At 45.1% G+C, this 22592-nt stretch overlaps 1 protein-coding gene across 3 annotated transcripts in view; it reads right to left on the bottom strand.

Annotated features, from left to right (window-relative positions):
- Positions 1–22592, bottom strand: part of ATF7IP2 (activating transcription factor 7 interacting protein 2) — an 89643-nt gene that overhangs the window by 20467 nt on the left and 46584 nt on the right. For all 3 annotated transcript variants that reach the window (XM_075899291.2, XM_089782286.1, XM_089782287.1), the window contains 3 exons: positions 19696–19865; positions 5695–5765; positions 4121–4182 (listed from right to left, as the gene is read on the bottom strand). In XM_075899291.2, the coding sequence (XP_075755406.2) occupies positions 4121–4182; positions 5695–5765; positions 19696–19865 (303 nt within the window). The remainder of the gene's footprint in view (positions 1–4120; positions 4183–5694; positions 5766–19695; positions 19866–22592) is intronic.

Here is a 22592-nt window from a genome sequence, read left to right as displayed (position 1 = left end):
TTGCCCCATTCACCGGCAGCGAGCGCATGCACAATGCGAGTCTGGCACATGCGCAGTGCGGGGCTGGCGAGTAGATTTTGCCACGGTTTGTCAAGCCCTGGTCTTGATGGGGATTGTGGTGGATAGGCTGACCATCTTGAATTGTTGTGGACATGTGTGTCTGTTGAGACTCCTGAGATTGAGAATTGGTCTCCAGGTTCCTGACTTCTTTGTGGTGAAGAAGTAGGAGGAGAAGAATTTTTTCCCTTCCTATTGCTGCGGTACATGTTCCACTGCACCAAGATGGAGTAGATGTTCGAAATACTGGAGGAGGATGGTCTTATGAGATAGGTCCCTGAAGGGGGATGAGAAAGGTGAGTGGAAAAGGAGAGTAGAAGAAAAGGGGATACAATATCCGTTCTTTAGAATGTTCAGTATCCATCTGTCGGTAGTTATGGCAGACGATTGGTGGAAAAAGGATGCCAGAATAGGGAGTGAGGTTGCCCTGAACCAGGAGATGGTTACCAGACTCTTGACCTGACCTTCAAAACGTCAGGCTAAAAGGTGTGGATTTGTACCTCTGAGTGAAACTTCTTCCCTGTTTATGTTTTACTGAAAACACATGAATATCCAGCATCTTCAAGATAGCACGAGTCCTTCAGGGAGTGAATGGAGGCATCTGTGGTGCTGACGAAGAGCTTGAATCCCTCAAAGGGGAGATCTTTGACCATGGCCTAGATCTCATGTGGAAAACCCAACAGGTTTAGCCAAAATGACCTTCTCATCAACACTGCCGTCGCAATAGATTGGGAAGTGGTGTCAGAAGCATCAAGTGTGGCTTGAAGGGCCATGCGTGATATCAGGGTGTCCTCGTTAATATTGATTCTGTATTGGTCTCTTGTACTCAGAGCCTCAATAAAATGTGTCATCTGCTCAGAGATGCGGTGTGTGTACTTGGCCAGCATGGCTGCATAGTTTGATATGCGTAGCCGTAAGGATGCTAGGGAATATGGCTCTCTCCCCATGAGGTCAAGGCATTTCCATTCTCTCTCATAGGGGGTGGTTCTAGTCACAGCCTGTCTGCCTCTTTGGTTCACCGCATCTACAACTATGGAGTTAGGGGTTGGATGCGAGAATAAGAAGTCAGCACCTTGAGGCACAACATATCTGCAGTCTGGCCTTTTGCATGCCGGTGGTATGATAGCTGGTGTCTGCCAGAGCATTTGCACCGTCTCCATGAGGACTGGGTCCACAAGAAGTGCCAGTTTAACTGCTAGGGAGGCATGCAGGATATCAGTTAATTTGTGTTAAGCCTCCAGTAGGATAACCAATGAGACCTCTAGGATGTCTGTCTGCCTGCTACACTTCAGTATAGTTCTTGGAACGATTTAAAATCATCTCCCGGTGTGGGAGGTCACGGCATCAGAGTATCATCAGGGGAAGACGAAGGTGTGTGTGTAGGTGGGTGTGAAGAAACTGTAGACTCATCATCAGTTGAAGGAGGCTCATCCTCTTGGCACAGAGAGGTATCCAATGATGGTATAGAGGCAGACTTGGATGGTACAGCCGAGGCTGGTTGTGTCAGTGCCTATTGTGGCAATTGGATCCTGTAAGGACCTCAAGAATCTGAGTATGTTCAATTGGGTGGCATAGGGATTGGAGATGGGAGCCACCAGGGTATTTGCCATTGGGGTGCTGGTTGCTGCATGTGCTGGTTAGTGTTGCAGGTGAGTCTGTTTAAGTGAAGAGTACCTTGGTGTATGGTGACCGACAAGGTGTTTTGTCATCCTCGTCGCTTGACAATGGCGGCGCTGAGCCTACAGAAGTGGACAAAGTAAACCTGCCAGAAGCAGGCGTACCATCAGTGCCGAATAATGGTGTGGTCGGCACAGACGTCACTCTGAGCTCCTCAGTCATCGTTAACGGGATCAGTGCCAGATGAACTGAAGATGGTGGTACTGCAGCTACTAGCGGTGCTGACAGCACCAACAGAATAGCAGGTAGTAATTGCTTTGGTTTTCATGGTACTGGCAGCGATATGGTGCTGATGATGCAGTGTGCGAGTTAAGCTTTTTCAAAGCCGATGGAACACCCTTGTGTTGTGCTGTGTTCGACTTGGCCTTTGTGGGTGCCAAGTCAGAGGTGGGCGGTGCTGGCAGTGCCGACTTTGACTTAGGCTTATCGAGTGCCCTGTCAGTCACCTTGTGAGGTGCTTGCACCCTTGGGAGCCATGAGATGATGATGGTCCGGGTACCTCCCTGTCCTGGGACCTAGACTGGGTCAGTACAGGGGGTATTTTAGGTGTTTGCCTGTGTTTTTTTGAGGGGGAGTCACCTTTGCTCGACAAATGAGACCTCTTCCTGGATGGGTCTAGGGAAGAGTCTGAGCAGCAGAGGCAGATGGGGCTGCTTTCTCGGACATAGCCACTGGATAGGGCTTCCAAGGTGTACTTTCCAGAGAGCTCAACTTCAGTTCCCTGGCCTTCCACATCTGGGCCATCAGCTGCTTACAATGTTGCCACTGAGCTGTGGTGTGTGGCTTGCCCAAGCACCGGACACACTGAGTGCCCGTCTAAAACAGAGAGAGCAGAGAGTAATAGGGAAGGCAGCATTTAAAGCCTGGGGAACTCGGCATTCCAGGGAGGAGAACTGTTAAGGCAGAAAAAACAGCCTTAACCAAAAAAATTGAAGAAAAAGTTCCCCTCCCCCTCTAAAACAAACACTAACTGCTTAACTATCAACTATGATAACACCTAACAGGCAACTATGCTTCACTATACTTCTATGTTGGAGAGCAAAGAGGTCCCGACCCATGCCGGTGATGGCAGAGAAGGAACTGAGGGGATAGTTGCTGCGTATGCATAGTAGTGGCGCTGCGCATGCAGTCTACTCCGCATGTGAAGCTCACCAGAGAGCACTGCTACCAAAAATTTCTTACTAGACATACAGCAGCATGGAACACCCACAGGGAAACTCATCGAAGAACTAGGGGATGCTGACTGTGCACATGCTACTCCAACTAACAACGGACAACTAACAATGGAGTGAGAGCCAGACAGCACCAATGCATTGCCAGCAAGGGACTGCTATCAAACTCTCTGATCAAGGGTGGTGCGATGGCACCAAGAGTGGTGCACCCACAGGGACCTCTCTCAAAGAAGAATTGTCAAATACCCCCCTCAAAATAAAACACAAACATCATTATCTGTCAAGATTATAAAGAGCATGTAACTCTCCCAAATGTACAGGAAGAGAAGAGGATCTGCTTCCTTGATCTTCTCTTTCCTTAGCCTTCTTGTACAGCAGATCTAAGAATTTCCAGAGTAAATATTCCATTTGATAAGCTTAGGGAGTGTGTATTTTGGTGGGCGAATGCAGGGTCTTTTGAAGAAAGCAAAGACATGAGGGACATATTTAGCTGTGACACCTATAATCTGCTTCATGTTAAAGGTTATCTTTCTTAAGAAAGCCATAAGTGATTTCTATAATTTAATTTAGGGAACACTTGCTGCTTTAAAAAGGTGAGTTGTTCATGATCTTTTTAAATTGGATTTGCACTTTAGTTTTACTCAAACTGTTAATCACTGGAGTTGAATGGGAAAACAAAAACACAAAAGATAAAAAGACAAACCAGGAAATTTTGGAACAGAGGAAAAAAAAAAACCCCTCTTCTCCCTTTCATTTGCTGAACTTTTTTGTCTCTTGTGATCTCATCTCATAATTTCACTAGTTCTCCAAGCATTAAAGTCTTCCAGGGAGGACAAGAACTACATTTCCAATGTAAAAAAAAAAGGAGAGGAAACATATTAGAGACCTTTAATGCAGTCTTCATAGCTTACAGAAAAGTAGAAGGTGGCACAAGCCCAGTAATTTCTTCTTTGAAATTCACCTTTAAGATGTTGAAAATGAGGTAGTACAGCAATGTGCACACCAGGCACCTTACAGAAGGAAGGACAAAGGAAAGAAAAATGATCGCTGTGTATGCTAAATGGCCTGAAGTAACAAGTATCACCACAACTACAGTTAAAAAAAACAACACAAAAAAACCAAAAAAACCCCACAGGCTTTGTTTCTTTACCTTATGCACAAACAATTACCTTTAATTTTTAAAAGATGAACATGAGAAAAAAAACTCAACCTACCTTATTTTTGGATTGAGCTTTAGTAGAAACTTCTTGTGTAGAAACGATTGTTTTTTGAACATCTGAAACAATTTTCACAAAAGATTAAAAATTCAACTTCCAATCAATAAGCCTGACTGATGTAGGATATAAAAATGTCCATCTAATACAGGGGTGGGGAACCTAATGCCCAGGGGCTGGATAAGGCCTCCGACTTGCCTGGATCTGGCCCCCAAGACTGAGGGCTCCTATTCAAGCTAGCTCTCATGCTCTTCCTCTCACCGCGACCCCATACCACAGGCCTGCTTCCTGGTACCCTCCCCCCCATACACTCAACCCTTCATCTTTGCCCCCCACCTCAGAGCTTATGGGGGCTCACAAAAATCTACTAGCTTAGACCTCCCTAGGCTCTCATGCGGTTCCTGATTTATTTTTCTCTGAGTCAACGGCCCCCCCAACTAGGGTTGTCAGGTGTTCAGTTTTGAACCGGACAGTCCAGTATTTGAGCTTTCTGTTCAGGAAACAAATTGAGAAAAAATAACAGAGAAAATATAAGTGTTCCGGTATTTTCTAAATGAGATGTAATGTAGATTGTGATGTAATGTCAAGTGTGTCCAGTATTTTTGTTGAAAACATCTGGCAACCTTATCCCCAATCTAAAAAAGGTTCCCCACCCCTGTAGTAAGTGGAATACCAGAAAAATGTCAAATAGACTTGGAGACATACATCTGGCAGTAGACTTTGTGAGAGGCAGAAGGACTCCCTTAACGTACATCTACACTAACCCCCTACATCTATCTAGGGAGGCTAATGAGGGTGACCAGAATTGCAAATCAAGCCTGGGATTTAAATATCCCACGCTTGATTTGCATGTTCCCGGCCGGTCGCCATTTTAGAAATTGACTAGCCCGAAGTAACTGCCCGTGTCTACGCATGGCAGTGAAATGGGATTCCGGAAAAAAAGCCCTAAACCGAATTAGGTGGTATTCCTCATGGAATGAAATTTACCACCTAATTCGATTTAGGGGCTTTATTCCGGAATCCCTGTAGATGCGGGCAGTTACTTCGGGCTAGTCAATTTCTAAAATGGCGACCGGCTGGGAACATGCAAATCAAGCGTGGGATATTTAAATCCTAGGCTTGATTTGCAATTCTGGTCACCCTCATTAGCCTCCCTAGATCGATCTAGGGGGCTAGTGTAGATGTGCTCTTAGACTGATCAATACTACCCTCTCTACCCTAATGAAATCAAGTCAGCCAGCCAAGATTTCTTCTACAGAGACCCCTGAAATCCAGATCCCTCTAATACTAGGCTATAGTCTCCCCAGCAGTGTGTCTCGGAATGCTCTTCAGTGGGCAAGCACAGATGCTAAACTTTTTCAATTGGATAGTGCCCTCTAAAAAATGTTGAAGTATGGTTAGTAAGATAGGTAAAGCACAAGGAAGTTTAAATTATAATAACTGAAGGGTCGCTCTTTTGATATCATTAAAACGAGTAAAAACATTAATTGTAGGCTAATGTGGTAGATTAATTTTTATTTTAGTCAAATCTGTTTATTAGAATATATGCATGCTAAGGTTAGCATTTTGGATACCTGAATTGTTTGCAGTTGTTACAGTTGTTGAATTTCTGCTTTCCACAGAAATCAGTATAACTTCATCAGAGCTGACAAACAAAACAAAAATTTTTTTCACCAAAATCAAACAATACAGATGCATGAAAACAGTTCCCAGTCGTCTCAAAAATAAGGTATCAAGAACTAGCTACAGCATGTTTATCAGTCAAGAGGCTTAGTAGCTGATTTAACAAGATCTCGATTGTATTTGACTAAACAAAACAAAAAACAAAACAAAACAAAAAGCATGTTATAGCACCATGGCTAGCTGTAGACTCCAAAATTATAGAGTATCAATTGTTCAACTAACAAGCTCTGCAAACACCATGATTCAATATCTGATTAGGCAGACCCTTTTTAAAATCCCTTCTGCTTTGAATTACAATTTACTGATCTGACTATTACTGAATCTCCACTACATAACAGAAAAGATAACATACTTCAAAAGCTTTCATACTCTAACAGCCTCTTTTCAAAAAACAACTCTGGTTGTTTCATCTTAGAAAAACTAATATATTAGGAAGTCTATCAATTCCTTTATGGCAACAATCACGGTAAATGAACCCAAAACAGAATAAAAGTACACAGAGATGAAGGTATTTGAAAGGTGTATGTATACTTTGAACCTGTAACCTTCAAGACCCACACATAAAAAAAATAAATAAAAATAGCAAACAGCTCATTATCCCAAGGTCCTGACCTTGGACATATCATATGCACTCATTGCTTTTTTTTGCCTCTGTCTTCAGACAAGAACAGCTCCCAGACTATCGCACTAGGCAACACAGAATGGGAAGGAGGTTGATAACCATCAGGGGAGAACAGGTTAAGAACTATTTAGAGAAGCTGGACATAGACAAATCCATGTGGCCAGATATAATGCATCTGAGGATGCTGAAGGAGTCAGCTGCTGTGATTGCAGTCATTGGCCATAATCTTTGAAAATTCGTGGCAGTTGGGGGAGGACCTGGATGACTGGAAAAAGGCAAATATAGGGCCCATATTTAAAAATGGGAGGAAGGACAATCCAGGCAACTATAGATGGTCAGCCTCACCTCAGTCACCAGAAAATCATGGAGGGGACCCTCAATAAATCTATTTTGAAGCACTTAGAAGACAGGAAATGATCAGGAATAGTCAACATGGATTCATCAAAAGCAAGTCATGTCCGAACAACCTGATCGCCTGCTATGATGAGGTAACTGGCTCAGTGGATATGGGGGGGGAGGGGGGGGAGAAAGGTAGACGTGATGTACGTTGATTTTAGCAAAGATTTTGATATTATCTCCCACAGTATTCTTGACAGCAAGTTAAGGAAGTAAGGATTGGATAAATGGATTGTAAGGTGGATAGAAACCTGGCTAGATGGTCAGGCTCACTAAGTAATGGTAAATGGCTCAATGTCTGGTTGGTGATCGATATCAAGCGGAGCGCCCCAACGGTTGGTTCTACGGTCAACATCTTTATTAATGACCTGGATGAGAGGATGGATTGCACCCTCTGCAAGTTTGCAAATAACACAACGCTAGCAGTAGATACACTTGAGGGTAGGGATATGGTCCACACTGACCTAGACAAAATGGAGGATTGGGCCAAAAGAAATCTGATGAGGTTCAACAACTGGGACAGGAGAATCCCAAACATTGTTATAGGCTGGAGATAAGACTGGCTAAGCAGCAGTTTAGCAGAAAAAGACCCTGTGATTACAATGAATCAGAAGCTGAATATGAGTAAGTGTATCCTGGTAGCCAAGAAGGTTAATATCCTTAGGGTGCATTAGGAAGAGCATTGCCAGCAGATCTAGATAAGTGATTATTCCCCTTTTTTTGAGCACTGCTGTGGTCACATCTGGAATACAGAATCCAATTCTGCCCCCCTTCTCCCCCCATTACAGTAAGGATGTGAACACAATGGAGAAAGTCCAACAGAAAGCAACATGACTATGAGGAGAGGCTGAGGGAACTGGGCTTATTTAATCTACAGAAGAGAAGAATGAGGGGGGGATTTGGTAGCAGCCTTTAACTACCTGAATGGGGGGTTCTGAAGAGGATGGAGAGAGGCTGTTCTCAGTAGTGACAGATGACAGAATGAGGAACAACCGTCTCAAACTGCAGTGTGTGTGCACTCAGGAGAAGGTGGGGTGTGTGTGCCCAGATTGGATATTAGGAAAAACTATTTTACTAGGAGGGTGGTGCAGCACTGGAACGCATCTAGGGAGGTGGTGGAATCTCCATCCCTAGAGATTTTTAAGTCCCAGCTTGATGAAGACCTAGCTAAGTAGATTTAGTTGGGGTTGGTCCTCCTTTTGGCAGGGGGTCGGACTCGACCTCCTGAAATCTCTTCCAACCCCATGATTCTATATCAAATCTAAAATCATAGAACCATAGAACATATCCGCTGACCAAATTCCATGATTTAAAACCCCAGTCATTTGATTCCTCATTCTAGCATCATCTTTGCTGCCTTAGTCAGGGATGAAAATGATGTAATACATTATTTATATTCATTTTTCATTATACCATAAAGCTGAAATAGGAAAAGCAAGGTTAAATATAAACTTCACACGTAAAAGATAAAAGCATCATTTATTCATTCCTGAGGCCCTTTTCTGAGCTCCACACAAAGGTTCAGAGATCCCTACACAGGCAGGGGACTCAGTTGATTGGCTGGAGAAAGGGGGAGGGCAGGTACTTGCTCCCTCACTGTGGAGTAGGAGAAGCAGCAGCTGCCTGCTATACTGGCTCTAGCCTTTACTCCAGTCTTCCACCCCACGGAGGGTCTGTACTTGCGGGGGTGAGTTTCTCCAATCAGGAGGCAGGAAGTACTTGGGGGATCATGTGATCTAGATCCTGTTGAAGCTGCTGGCTGAAGGGTAAGAAGGATCCGTGCTTCATTACTTGCTGGAAGGCACGTGCCTTTTCATTGTCACGTGGAAAAAGCTGGAAGATAGGATCAACTTCTCTGACTTCTTCCCAAATCCTCCCCTGCCCTGTGAACTGCTAACAGAGCAGCAGCCTCCTTCACTTCTTGCTTCTCCCCTAGTCCTTCTGTTGGGGAGCTGGCTGGGCTGGGATCCTGTGTTATACTCCCCTCCTGTGTGTATCACATTTGCATGACTACATTTTGAACAAAGTGTTAATAGCTTAAGGTAAGAAAAAAAAAAAAAAAGATTTTTAAACAGATTTTTTTTTTTTAGTGTTGCCAGTATCTAAAACTCTGCTCTGAATGATTTTTTAAAAATCCGGTGTTACTAACTAATAAATGGTAAATTGTATTCCATTAAGGTCAGATCTTTTGTGTTAGAGCTCTGGCTCCTATGAGTTAGAAGTAGCAAGTACTAGGTGTCAAGTATCAGAAGGGTAGCCGTGTTAGTCTGGATCTGCAAAAATGACAAGGAGTCCTGTGGCACCTTATAGACCATAGGTTCCCAAACCAGGGGGGGAGGAGGGGAGGGGTGAGGACAACGTGAGGCAACCCAGCCCTCCCCCCCCCCATCAGTTCCTTTTTTGCTGACTCTGTTGGTTCCCCCCCCCCCTTTTTTTTGCTCAACAAGTTTTGCTGTGTGTGTGTGGGGGGGGGGGGGCGGGGTTAGGGTCAGAGCCTACCTACAGATGGACTGCAACACAGCCCTACCTACTGCAGCATCTTCCCTTGCATACTGCGTAATGGCATAATGATTTGCAAAGGTGTGCACCGATGACTAGGCAGCCGCCCTGCAAATCTCCACGATGGGCACCTGGGCTACAAAAGCCGTGGAAGATGCTTGGGCTCTTGTGGAATGAACTGTAAGGGGCGGCGCTGGAACCTGTGCCAAGTCATAACTCTAATACAAGCTATGATCCAGGATGAGATATGCTGGGATGACACAGGGTGGCCCTTCATCCTGTCTGCTATAGACACAAACAATTCAGGGGACTTACAGAAGGGCCTGGTCCTCTCTAAATAAAAAGCTAAAGGACGTCTCATCTCAAGTGAGTGTAAGGCCTGCTCTGTCCCAGCGCTATGGGGCTTCAGGTAACAAACAAAGAAAAATGTCCCGGGGAGACATGGAAGTAAGATCTATCTTGGGCAAAAAGGCAGGGTGGGGGCACAGTCTGACGTTATCCTTGAACAAGACAGTGTACGTGGGGCAGGGGGGAAAGTCCACCGATAGGGCCCTCAGTTCCAACACACGGTTGGCCAAAGTAATGATCACCAGGAAGGATACTTTCCAGGAAAGGTGCAGGAGGGAGCACATGGTCAATGGCTCAAAAGGGGGACCCATAAGTTTCATGAGAACCAGATTTTGGAACCGCATGAAGCATCCCAGGAGGAGGGAGGCCCTGCCCTGTGATGTCCAAAAGAGCTCCCACAAACTATCATTTGAAATGGAACCAGGGTAGACTTGGTCTCGTTCAGTATAAGGCCCAGCCTGAGAAATGCCTCCCTTACAAGGGATATATGGCTGATCACTTGGGATGGAGAGGAGCCTCTTAAGAGCCAATCTTCCAGGTACGGATAAACCTGGACCCACCGCTTCCCTGAGGAAAGTGGCCACCACTTGCATGCACTTTGTAAAAACCCTGGAGCTGTGGAAAAGCCAAAGGGGAGGGCCGTAAACTGATAATCGTCTTGACCCACCACAAAGCAGAGGAAATGCTGTGCGCAGGCACAATAGAAATGTGAAAGTAGATGTCTTTGAGATTGAGGGCAGCATACTAGTCTCCCATGCCTAGGGAAGGAATGATGGATGCCAGGGTAACCATCTTGAACTTGGATTTTACTATGAAGGTATTTAGATCCGCCCTATTCTGGACCTGAGGGAAGCAGCCCTTGGCTTTTGGAACCAGGAACTAGCAGGAGTAGAAATCCTTTCCCCTGCGGTTCCAGGGGACCTCTAACACTCCCTCCAGGTCGAGAAGTTTCTGCACTTCCACCCTGTGGAGATGCTCGTGAGGGGGTCCCTGAAGAGGAACAGGGAAGGGGGATGGGAGGGAGGTCAGGAGTGGAAAGGGATGAAAAATCCCCTTTTCACCATGTCTAGGACCCAGTGGTCCTTTATAATGAGTGACCAGGCAAGATGGAAGGGGAAAAGGTGATTGGTAAAAGGCCTCCAGTCTGAGACTGATGTGCTGTTCCTGCTCACACCTTCAAAGATTCGACCTAGGGCCCTGTGGCTTGCTGGAGGGGCCTGCCCCCCCGTCAGAAGAGGAGTGGGAGGAATACCTGCTGCTGTTATTATTATGAACCCTACGCCTAGAGAAGTCCGACCTACTCCTCTACTGGAAAAGGTGGGATGGGGCCATATGGAGGAAACACCTCTGCAGGGCAGGGGTATGAATGCTTAGGGACCCGAGAGTTGCCCTAAAATTCTTTAGCCCATGGAGGCTAGTATCAGTTCATTCAGAAAAAAAGTCCGGCACCACCACTTGAAGGGCAGGTCCTGAATTGTGTTCTGGACTTCAGGAGGAATGCCAGACACCTGTAGCTGTGAGGCCCTACACAGAACCAGGCCCATCTCTATGGTACGGGCTGCCACATCCGTGAAGTCCAGGGCTGCCTGGAGCATGGCCCGGGACACTACCTTGCCCTCCTCAGACAAGGCCCTAAACTCTTGCCCCGAGTCTTGTGGCAGCGACTCCCCAAACTTGTCCATAGCTGCCCACAAGTGGAAGTCATACCTACTCAGGAGGACTTGCTGATTAGCAATACTGAGTAGGAGAACATTTCCCCTGTCTTCTCCCCACTACCCCCAAGGTGGAGGTCTTATTACAATAAGTCTGATCACTTGCACTTATCCTCTCTGTTCTTGGGGGTATGGCCAGGCTGGCCCTGGCACACATGGTGATTAGCGGCCTGCACCACTAAAAATCCGGGTGGCGCATGAGAGAACAGGTGCTCATGGCCCACCTACGGAACAAAGTACCATCGGTCTGTCCTTTTGTCCACAGGTGGAATAGAGCTAGCAGCTGCCAGAGGGCCTTCATGATTTTGCCCGCTGTCTTATTCAGGGCTTGACAAACCGCTGCTTGACAAACCGCTGCCATTCACCAGCGCTTCGCGCATGCACAGTACAGGGCTGGCGAGTGGCTTTCACCAGGGTTTGTCAAGCCCTGGTCTTATATAAGGGCAGGGCCACACGAGACAGCATCTCTGCGTTGAGGATGTCAACTGTAGGATTGGAGTCCTCAGAGGCCTGCTCAAGTCTGACCCCCCTATGCTCTGGGCCAGTCTCCGGCAGAGCTCTTGATGGGCCTGGGACTCCATGGCTGGCATTGACGAAGTGGCCAACCCTAGGGTCTCATCAGGGGAAGACAATGAATACTCCTGAACAGTTGAGTCCTCCATCTTACTCAGCCTCTCCAACGCCTGAGAAGGGGCAGACTGCCCCAATGACCCATGATCCCTGCACCCCTCTGACTGGGGCTCAGGGGATTCCTCCCCTCACTGCCAAAACCTGTGGTGCCAGGGCACTGGAGTGGCCGAAGGAGGGGCCTGGATCCCCAAACGTAAGGATCCCGCCATAGAAGGAGCACTCCCTTGGGCCTGGTGGGTATACCCACAGGGTCCAAAACGTCCATTGGTCCAGATGCTGCTACTGCAGAGGCCAGGTCTGAGAAAAGACCCGAGACACTGTCATGACGCTTGCAGTGCTGGGAGCGAGAGTGGCACTGAGACCTGGAATGGCGCTGGGATCAAGAACTGCGCCAGGACTGGGATCGAGAGACTGACGCTCAAGACAGTACTGACTCCACGTCAGAATTGGATGAATAGTCGAATTCCAACCAAGGCTGGGCAGAGGCCAGACCCAGGGAATGGTGCCTTTCCGTGTGCCAAACCATGGATGCCGGCTTGCCCTGGTAATGCACTGGCGGTGGGCGCATGAGGTGCTCCGGCACCATGAACTGGGCAACCAGGATGAGTGTGCTCAAAGCCGAGCTCTTGCTGGACTCCTGAGAGAGCAAAGCCATCGGTACCAAAGGACCAGTTGGTGCCGGTGTAGACATGAGCGCCAGGGAGTGCAGTACCACATGGGGTTCTGGTGCCAATGATGGTGCGACCCTACCCGGGTCTGGTGATGTTGACATGGCACGGGGCCAAAACTGGTCCCAGCGCTCTGAAAGAGGCAAGGGCGAGTCAGCAGTCAGCTCAATCAGTTCCCATGTCACCTCAAACGAGCCCGGAGTGGTAGGTTGTTCAACCAGAACTGGCTCCTCCGCTGCACCACAGTTCTTGGTTGTGCTCGACTGGCCACACTCCGGCCCAGAAGAAGCAGCCCTTGCTGCCAATGCAGGAGCTACAGGGTACCCTGATGGGGGACACACCACTGGTGCATGCCAGGGCAGAGACCTGCCCCTCTCTGTTCTCTTCTTCTTGCGCTGTCCCAGTGCTTGGGAGTAGTGCCACACCACAGGGCACCTTGATGCTGACAAGGCACCTGAAGATCCAGGAGTCTCCCGCACCAAGGGTGATGTGCTGCGAGATTCTGGTGCCGATGGGCAAAGCACCGACTCCATCAGGAATATATTCAGACATCAATCTCTCTCGCACCGAGTCTGGGGCTTTAAACTGCAGCAGATTCTGCAGTTATCCGGGACGTGGGCCTCACCCAAACACTTCAAGCAGGAATTGTGCAGGTCACCACAGGTCACAGGCTTGGAACAGCCAACACAGTTCTTAAAGCTGTGAGGCCTTGGTATGCCCTGTGGGCTGGGAGGAAAGGGAACGCAATGCAAGCATCTCAGAGAGGTGATTAAGAAAAAGCAGAACGCATATAAGGAGTGGAAAATGGGAGGGATCAGTAAAGAAAGCTACCTTACTGAGGTTAGAACATATAGGGACAAAGTGAGAGAGGCTAAAAGTCAGGTAGAGTTGGACCTTGCAAAGGGAATTAAAACCAATAGTAAAAGTTTTTATAGCCATGTAAATAGGAAAAAAAAAAAAAAGGAAGAAGTAGGACGACTAATTACTAAGGATGGAGTGGAGGTTAAGGATAATCTAGGAACGGCCCAATATCTAAAATACTTTGTTTCAGTCTTTAATGAGGCTAATGAAGAGCTTAGGGATAATGGTAACATAACAAATGGGACTATGGATATGGAGGTAGATATTACCATATCCGAGGTAAAAGCCAAACTTGAACAGCTTAATGGGAGTAAATCGGGTGGCCCAGATAATCTTCATCCAAGAATATTAAAGGAACTGGCACATGAAATTGCAAGACCATTAGCAAAAATCTGGATGACCTTGTAAACTGGAGTGATAGCAATAGGATGAAATTTAATAGTGAGAAGTGTAAGGTTATGCATTTGGGAATTAATAACAAGAATTTTAGTTATAAGCTGGGGACACATCAGTTGGAAGTAACGGAGGAGGAGAAGGACCTTGGAGTCCTGGTTGATAATAGGATCACTATGAGCCGCCATTGAGACATGGCCGTGAAAAAGGCTAATACGGTCTTGGGTTGTATTAGGCGAGGTATTTCCAGTAGGGATAAGGAGGTGTTAGTGCCATAATACAAGGCATTGGTGAGACCCCATTTGGAATACTGTGTGCAGTTCTGGTCTCCCATATTTAAGAAGGATGAATTCAAACTGGAACAGGTACAAAGAAGAGCCACTAGGATTATCCAAGGAATGGAAAACCTGTCTTATGAAAGGAGACTCAGGGAGCTTGGCTTGTTTACCTTAACCAAAAGATGGCTGAGGGGGAACATGATTGCACTCTTTAAATATATTAGAGGGATAAATACCAGGGAGGGAAGAGGAATTATTTAAGCTTAATACCAATGTGGACACAAGAACAAATGGATATAAGCTGGCTAGTAGGAAGTTTAGACTTGAGATTAGATAAAGGTTTCTAACCATTAGAGGAGTGAGGTTCTGGAACGGCCTTCCAAGGGAAGTAGTGGGGGCAAAAGATCTATCTGGCTTCAAGATGAAACTAGATGGGTTTATGAAGGGGATGGTTTGATGAGATAATATGATCTTGGTAACTAATTGACCATTCATTCTCAGTGGTAAATAGGTCAATGGAGGGATGATAGGAGTTACTATAGAGAACTTTCTGGGTGTCTGGCTGGTGAGTCTTGCCCACATGCTCAGGATTTAGCTGATCGCCATATTTGGGGTTGGGAAGGAATTTTCCTCCAGGGTAGATTGGCAGAGACCCTGGAGGTTTTTCGCCTTCCTCTGTAGCATGGGGTACAGATCACAGCTGGAGGATTCTCTGTATCTTGCGGTCTTCAAAGTATTTGAAGGCTTCAATATCTGAGATATAGGTGAGAGGTTTATTCTAGAAGGGGGTGGGTGAGATTCTGTGGCCTGCACTGTGCAGGGGGTCAGACTAGATGATCATAATGGTCCCTTCTGACCTTAAAGTCTATGAGGTGAGCCCCAACCCAAACAACTTATCTAACACTAACTAACAGGTACTTAACAGGGGAAAGCAACTTGGAAAGAAAAAGGGTTTAACTAGGTGCTAACTACTGTAATGGCTTTAGAACACCACTGAGGTCACACTTGCAGGCAAGCGAGAAAAGAGCTCCAACAACTGTCATGGGAGGTAAAGAAGGAACTGAGGGAGCAGTAGGCCAGCGGGGGTATATATGCCCCAATATAGCAACACCACTTCAGGGGGCTTCCCTGCTGGCCTGACAGGTACCACTAAGGGAAAACTCTCTGACAATCAGTGCACATGGCGTGTGCACACCTAAGTGGAATGGAGATGAGCAAGCACTTAAATAACATTATTGCAAGGACTTTGAAATTTGCATCTGTCTGTTAGAAAGGATGATGATACATGTACTCTAAAGTCTCAGAGGGGTAGCTGTGTTAGTGTATAACTAAAAAAATATATATATCTTTAAAAGCTACAACAGTCCTAGAGCACCTGTGGCAGAGTCAGTCCTACTCCTGGGTCCAAACCCGTTTTGCCCACTATCCCAGAGTTTAAGAGCCTCAGTACAAGTCTCAACTGCCTTTTATCGTTTGACCTTCTGTCCCTTGGCAAAACAAAGTATGTTGGGGCCGATTCACCTGGCCAGTAGAGGCTGAATAAACAGTCGTGCTCAGCCACCGGCTAAAGTCTCTGGTAGGCAGGTGAACAACTAGTCAACTATCCGATAAGCAAATACTTATTGGATAACCGACAGGCTTGTTGACTAGTCACTCCCCACCCCTTGCTGCCTCTATCAGAAAGAGGCAGCAAGGCAAGGGGGAAGGAAGGGGTACTCCAAAGCAGCAGCACTGCATGGAGCCTGGGGCCAGATCCCGGGCTCCACATGGTGCTGCCGCTTTGAAATGCCGCAAGGAGCCTGACACCAGGCTCTCCACAGCATTTCGAAGTGTCAGCGCCGCATGAAGCCTGGGTCACCAGGGGAGTCCGCAGCTAACCCTGGGCTCCATGTGATGCTTTCACCCTAGGGCTGTTGCTACACTTCAAAGACGGAGGCACCCTATCAATAGGATAATCAATGCAAAAATGCATTGACTATTTGATTAGTTATTTACTCAATATTTAGCACCCCTAGTTTCTGGCCACCTGGGGAGAAGAGAGCACCAAACGCTGCTTGTTGGAGCCCCTCACCTTTCCCAGCAACTTTTAGTAGTGCTCCTCTGATTCTCCTTATCAACTCTCCACCTCCACTCTCCAAACTCCTTCTCCACTCTCCCTCACAGGGAAGGTTTTTAAAGAGGCCCCATGGCAGCTTGAAGTCAGCTCACCTGGCCCTTAATTGATTTATAGCAGCCCTGTCTCAGCTGCCCATGATTAGCCAGGGCCATTGCTGTTTTTTCAGAGCTGCCTCTCTCCCCGTCCATCAAGACCTTTAAACCTGTCCTGTCACACACCTTAGACTAACAAAAATGTATAAATAGTATCATGAGCTTTCGTGGGCATAATCAACTTCATCTAAGAGTAGTGTTAATTTTCTTTTTATTTAGTTTCATATTAAATAATCATAAGCATTTCTTTTTGTTAATTATCCCTTTTTAAATATATTTTCTTCCACATCTATGGACTATTTAAATATATATTTATATCTATTTTTTTTGTTTTTACTGGTGGGTACACATCCATACACTACCTTAATATTAGCGTTGCACATGAGAAATTTCAACCCATCCAAAAGAAAACTCACCCTAAGGATGGAAAAATCTTAAAAGGAACACCGATCAGGACCCTAACATGAGTTGTAACTCCACTTGAATTGGGTTGCTAAGGTTAACTTAGACTTGCTGAAGCCTGAGCTGCAGCATCCAGAACTGAAACTAAAGCCTCAGGGCTCAGGTTACAGAGCATCTGCGTGGGACTGAAGCACTTGGGATTTCATTGCCTCTGTTTAGGGCAGTGGTGGGCTCAGGATTTGGCCCACTAACCCAGAACTTAAGGATCTGGGTGAATTCAAGCTTAAGTCAGAATTATGAGGAAGCTCACAGAAAGCTTCTCTCTGATTATAACAGTCTTCAGAGACAAATCCACATTCTATTTGTCCATGTTTTCATGAAGTTCTGGCTTCAGGAATCAAGGAATGAGCTATTCGATCTACAGTGCCCTTCTAGATAATCTGCCCCAATGTTCAAACACCTCTGTCTTCTTATGTCTGAGACACTTCCAACCATGTGCCTTACTGCTTCAAACTGCAGCACTATGGCATAAGACCTATAGCAAGAGCAAAGAAGGTTCTCAGCACATACAGAATGTGTCCTCTGTACTGGAAACATGGTACTCCAATAGAGTGACCAGATAGCAAGTGAGAAAAATTGGTACATTTTGGAGGAGAAATGGGAGAGAGGGAGGCATGTGGGGGTGGTAGGGTTGCCTATGTAAGACAAAGCCTCTAATATCTGGATATCTGGTCATGGCGACTGTCAAACTCTGGGTAAATGCTGTTGTTGACAGTGACAGTAATATTTAATTGTTTAAGATAAAATGGCTAGAAACAAGTTAATACCATAGTTTAGAGTCATACTGAACTATTAGAACCTTCAAGAAATGTTCATGATGAAAAGAACATTTATAATCTCTCATGACATCAATGGCTAGAGATTGCTGAATTATAGAACAATTTGACTGATTATTTCAGAACCATCAAATCCTTCACCATTATTTCTTGGCTTATACACCTGGGAAAGTGTTACATGAACAGATACTAATTTTGTGAATTTGAGGAAAAAAAAATGTGTTTGTTATTCTTCCAGCTCTAGTTACGAAGATGTGAAGTGCCACTTTAGTTTATTAATTGCTATGTATATCGTATATGATTTTCACCCAGCAGGCACAAAACTCACTGCTAACTACACCTTCTGTGTAGCTAGATATGGAAATCCAATAGCAGACCGGTTAAGAACAAAATTTAAGATTTGGATGTAGCATATACCTGCCCAAGTGCAATGCATGTACATTAACTGCCATATGTTAGAGACACAGAAGTTATCAAATTACAGCAGGGATCACAAAACTTTCTCAAACTACAAGCAAACGGAGAAACTCAATGTCAAAAGAAAGTTATATCAAGATTTTCAACTGGAACTTCACATACATGTTTCAAGTTCTCCAAATCAGAATGTTTGGTTGAGTCTTTTTGTATGCAACACTTAGTGAAAGTGTAGCCAATTACAGGTGAGTGCAGGGAAGTATGAGCCGCCCCTCTGGAAAGAGATGCCCCAGTGATTCATTTTCCCAAGAAAAGGGATGAAGATTAACCCTAGTTACAGGAAACATAGTCTATAAAGGCAGAGTTTTGGATCGGTGGACCAAGTAAAACAAGCAAGACAAAAAGATGAATCTACCCTTTCCAAACCTATGACCCATTGTTCTGCAGTAATTCATCATAATCAGGATTTGAATAGCTATCTTCAGCTGACAAAAGCTGCTGTCACCCATAGAATCATACAGCACAGATTTATAAAACAAGGAGGATTCTATGGCCACATATGAGCTCTCTTTCTGTTTTCTTTTTACATTAAATCAATACCTTCACTGCTTTTCTTGAAAAAGACTTTCTGGACTGGAGACCAAGCCATTTGCCAACTGAGGAATTACAAAATGGATGTGTATGTTTTCAATGGAAGGCAAATCAGGTAGCTCGAGGCTAGGGCAGAGTGGTCATGAGTGAAATAGCAGGCTCAGGGCAGGAGGTTGGAATGGAGCTACAGGATCTAGGTGATAGCTAGGATTCAGGAGGGGGCTCAGGGTTGGAGAATGGAGTCTAGGAGGGAATTAAGGTGCAGGAGAGGCCTAAGGGCTATGATGCAGGATTCGGGAGGGAGTTAAGGTATAGGAGGCGGCTCAGGGCTGGAGAATGGGACAATTACATGGGGGCAGCTCTCTTTTAGAGCTGATGAAGGAACAGGTGGCTTGTACTGCCCTGCACTCACCTGTGGGGACTCTCTCCCTAAGCTCCCATTGGTCATGTTTCCCAGCCAATGGGAGCTGCAGGGGCAGACCCTCAAGGTGAAAGCTGCATGAGGAAACAGGTTCCTGGTGCCTGCTGTGATGCAGCTCCAGCAAGGGGGTGAAGAAATGGCAGCACATGGAGCACAAACCCTCTAGCCACAAAGGGCTGGCCTGGAACACAGGGATTTTACTGACTGTAGCCCAAGGCTCTGTGCTAAGGAGGGCCCCAGGCTGTGGCTCCTAAAGCCCCATTCTTAATTCAGCCATGGCAGGAGGAGGCACGCTCTTCTGGTGCCAGCAGGAAACTACCATGTCCAGGGGAGAGGAGGCTATGGCAGCTCTGAGCAAGACATCTCTGAGCAGAACTTAAGTAGCCATGTAAGCATGCAGCTTAAAGAGAATGCTGGGCACAAATCCAGCAATATTACAGGCTCATAGACGACAACTCAGTTTAATCCATGACACAATTGCTAACCAATTTAGCACCTTTTAGGAATAAACTTTGAAGATAAAATGTAGATTCTGTCCAAGTAAATGCTCTAAAATTATACGTAATTTGTAAGCTAAATTTATTTAACTCTTTTGGTCATTGTAGACTCTTACCTTACATTCTCTTCTGCAACACATTCAGTAGTAGAACCAGTTTGTCTACAGGATGATGAAAGAGGTTTAACTGAAGAAACTGATTGTCCATTTACGTTTTTAGGCAATGCTGAAGCAGATTTGGTTCGATTTAGTATTGTGTTTTGCGAGTTTGCACCTGGAAAATTTGACTAAGATAAAGAAAAAAAAGTCATAAGTCATTGCAACATCTGTTCATGTCCACAACCCGTGCTGAGCTAGTCAGAACTCATGGATTTCATTCACACCTTGTTTTCAGAGCAACAGATGGTATTTTTTTGAATTTGGTGATTTGTGTCTTTTTTAACCTGCCTTCCCTCCTCATGTGCGAATTTCAAAACTGCCTTTCTAGACCAAACACTGAGGGCATGTAGGGGGATGGACGGATGAACGGACAGACGTACGTACACACACACACACACACACACACACACACACACACACAGAATTACAACCTACTTTCTAAATACTTTCCAAACCTGTCCGGGGGGGGGGGGGCGGGGGGGCGCGGAGGGCCGGGAGGGGGAAGAGAGGGGATGTTTTAAATTTTATTGTTGGATGAATTCAATTTTTCATCACTCTCCAGACCCAATCCACAGTGTGTGTTAGTAGCTCACACAAGCAGAACACTCATTTCTTTCACCAGTCTAAGCATTCACTTAACTGAAGAGCAAAAACTTATTAAACATATTCTGGGCATAACTTCTATCACGCTTGGTTCCTTTAGTTAACTGGAGGAAAAAAAAGTCAGGTCAAATATAGTAGGAATATAAGCAATGGGCAGAAGCAGATAATTCTATCAGGAAAATGTAAGACAACAGATCATTGCAGAAAAACTAAATGAATTATTTGCATCAGTCTTCACGACTGAGGATGTGAGGAAGATTCCCAAACCTAAGCTATTCTTTTTAGGTGACAAATCTGAGGTGTAACATATGGTTTTTCTGTTGCTATATTGGAAGGCCTAAAATCTTCTTCTGTAGCCAGACTGAAAGAGCAGCAGCTGCTAGCTTTAAAAGTGGGAAACACACTCATATTCCATCTAAATTGCATTAAAATAATGTCATACCAGGCTGATAAGGATATTCCATCCTAATGGCACCCACTACTACCAGGTAAAGAAATAGAGCTCAAGATGGGTAAAGAAATAGCATTTTATCTGGCAAAAAGCTCCTTATTAATAGTTGTGGAATCCTCATTCTGTTATTATGGTCCTCACTTTCCTATTGTTTGCCTGTAGGATCTCTGACTGGTTTTTAATTATTTCTGTCTGCTGTATTTTTGCTAGCTATAAATCAATTAAGGTGGAGGGGTATGATTGGTTAGGTAATTCTGTTATAGTATGTTACAACTGGTTAATAAAATTTTACCAAAATAATCTGTTAAGGAATAACTAAGCTGGACTCAAGTTTCACTATATCAACTGGGGTCCAAGGAGACCATCAGAAAGGGAAAAGGAAGAAAGAAACAAAGGAGGAAAGACCTGGAAGAACAACTCACCTCCAAAACACAGCCTAAGATCAGAGCTGCCAGGAAGTACAATATAGCAACCAGCATCCAGATGAGACTGACCTTGCCAACAGGGAAAGTTCACCTGCCTTTATCAGGACTGGTACGCGCTTAGCATGTGCATTCTGTTTGGTAACGGCTAATAAATAATGAGTGAGGATATTACTGTGTTAGGCTCTTTCAGTGGTAACAAATCCTGCAAACCCACAGGAGGTTATGCCCTGAGCCCTAGGAATTGGGTAAGGGTGTGTGTCCCTAAAGTGTGGGCATGACAGAGAAATCTGTGCAGATAACAGAGGAACTGCTCCACACTGAGATGTCAGAGGTTTTGGAACAAATTGATAAACTAAACAATAACAAGTCACCAGACCCAGATGGCATTTACCCAAGAGCTTTGAAAGAACTCAAATGTGAAATTGGGAAAGTACTGTTGGTGGTTTTTAACCTATCTTATAGTTGAAACTATGGTAAAGAACAGAATTGGCAGAAACATAGATGAACATAATTTGTTGGGGAAAGTCAACATGATTTCTGTAAAGGGAACTCATTCCCTGCCAATCTACTGCAATTTTTTGAGGGGGGTAAAAAGCATGTGGATTAGGGGGAATCCAGTGGGTATAGGGCATTTAGATTTCCACAAAACCTTTAACAAGCTAAGTGGGATTTCACCAAAGCCTCTTAAGCAAGGTAAGCTGTCATAGGATAACAGGGAAGGTTCTCTCATGATTGCTAACTGGTTAAAAGATAGAAAATGAAGGGCAGGAATAAATGATCAGTTAGATAGATAAATTCCTAGAGGTTAAGTCCATTAATGGGTATTAGCCAGGATGAGTAAGGAATGGTGTCCCTAGCCTGTCTGTCTGAGGGTGAAGAAGGATCACTTGATCATTACCCGTTTGGTTCACTCCCTCTGGGGCACCTGGCATTGGCCACTGTCAGCAAGCAGGATACTGGGCTGGATGGACCTTTGGTCTGACCAGGTATGGCCATTCTTAGGTTTTTAGTTTTCAGAACGGAGATGGGTAAACTAGTAAACAGGAGTCTGTACTGTGACCAATCCTATTTAACATATTCATAAATGATCTGGGGAATGAGATAAACAGTAAGGTGGCAAATTTTAAAGATGATACCAAACTGCTTAAGATACTTCAGTCTGGTTTGGACAGAACTATTTCAAGAGGATATCACAAAACTAGGTGACTGATCAATAAAATGGCATATGCATTTTAATGTTGATAAATGCTAAGTAATGCATATTAGAAAACATAATCCTAACTATACATAAAGTGACAGGAACTAAATTAGCTGTTAACACTCAAGAGAGATCTTGAAGTCATTGTGAATACTTGTCTGAAAATATCCATTCAATG

This window comes from Pelodiscus sinensis, chromosome 15 (genome assembly GCF_052426305.1).
Source record: "Pelodiscus sinensis isolate ZL-2025 chromosome 15, ASM5242630v1, whole genome shotgun sequence".
NCBI lineage: Eukaryota > Metazoa > Chordata > Testudines > Trionychidae > Pelodiscus > Pelodiscus sinensis.
Note: the sequence above shows the minus strand (reverse complement) of the source record. Positions and strands in the feature narration are given on the sequence as shown.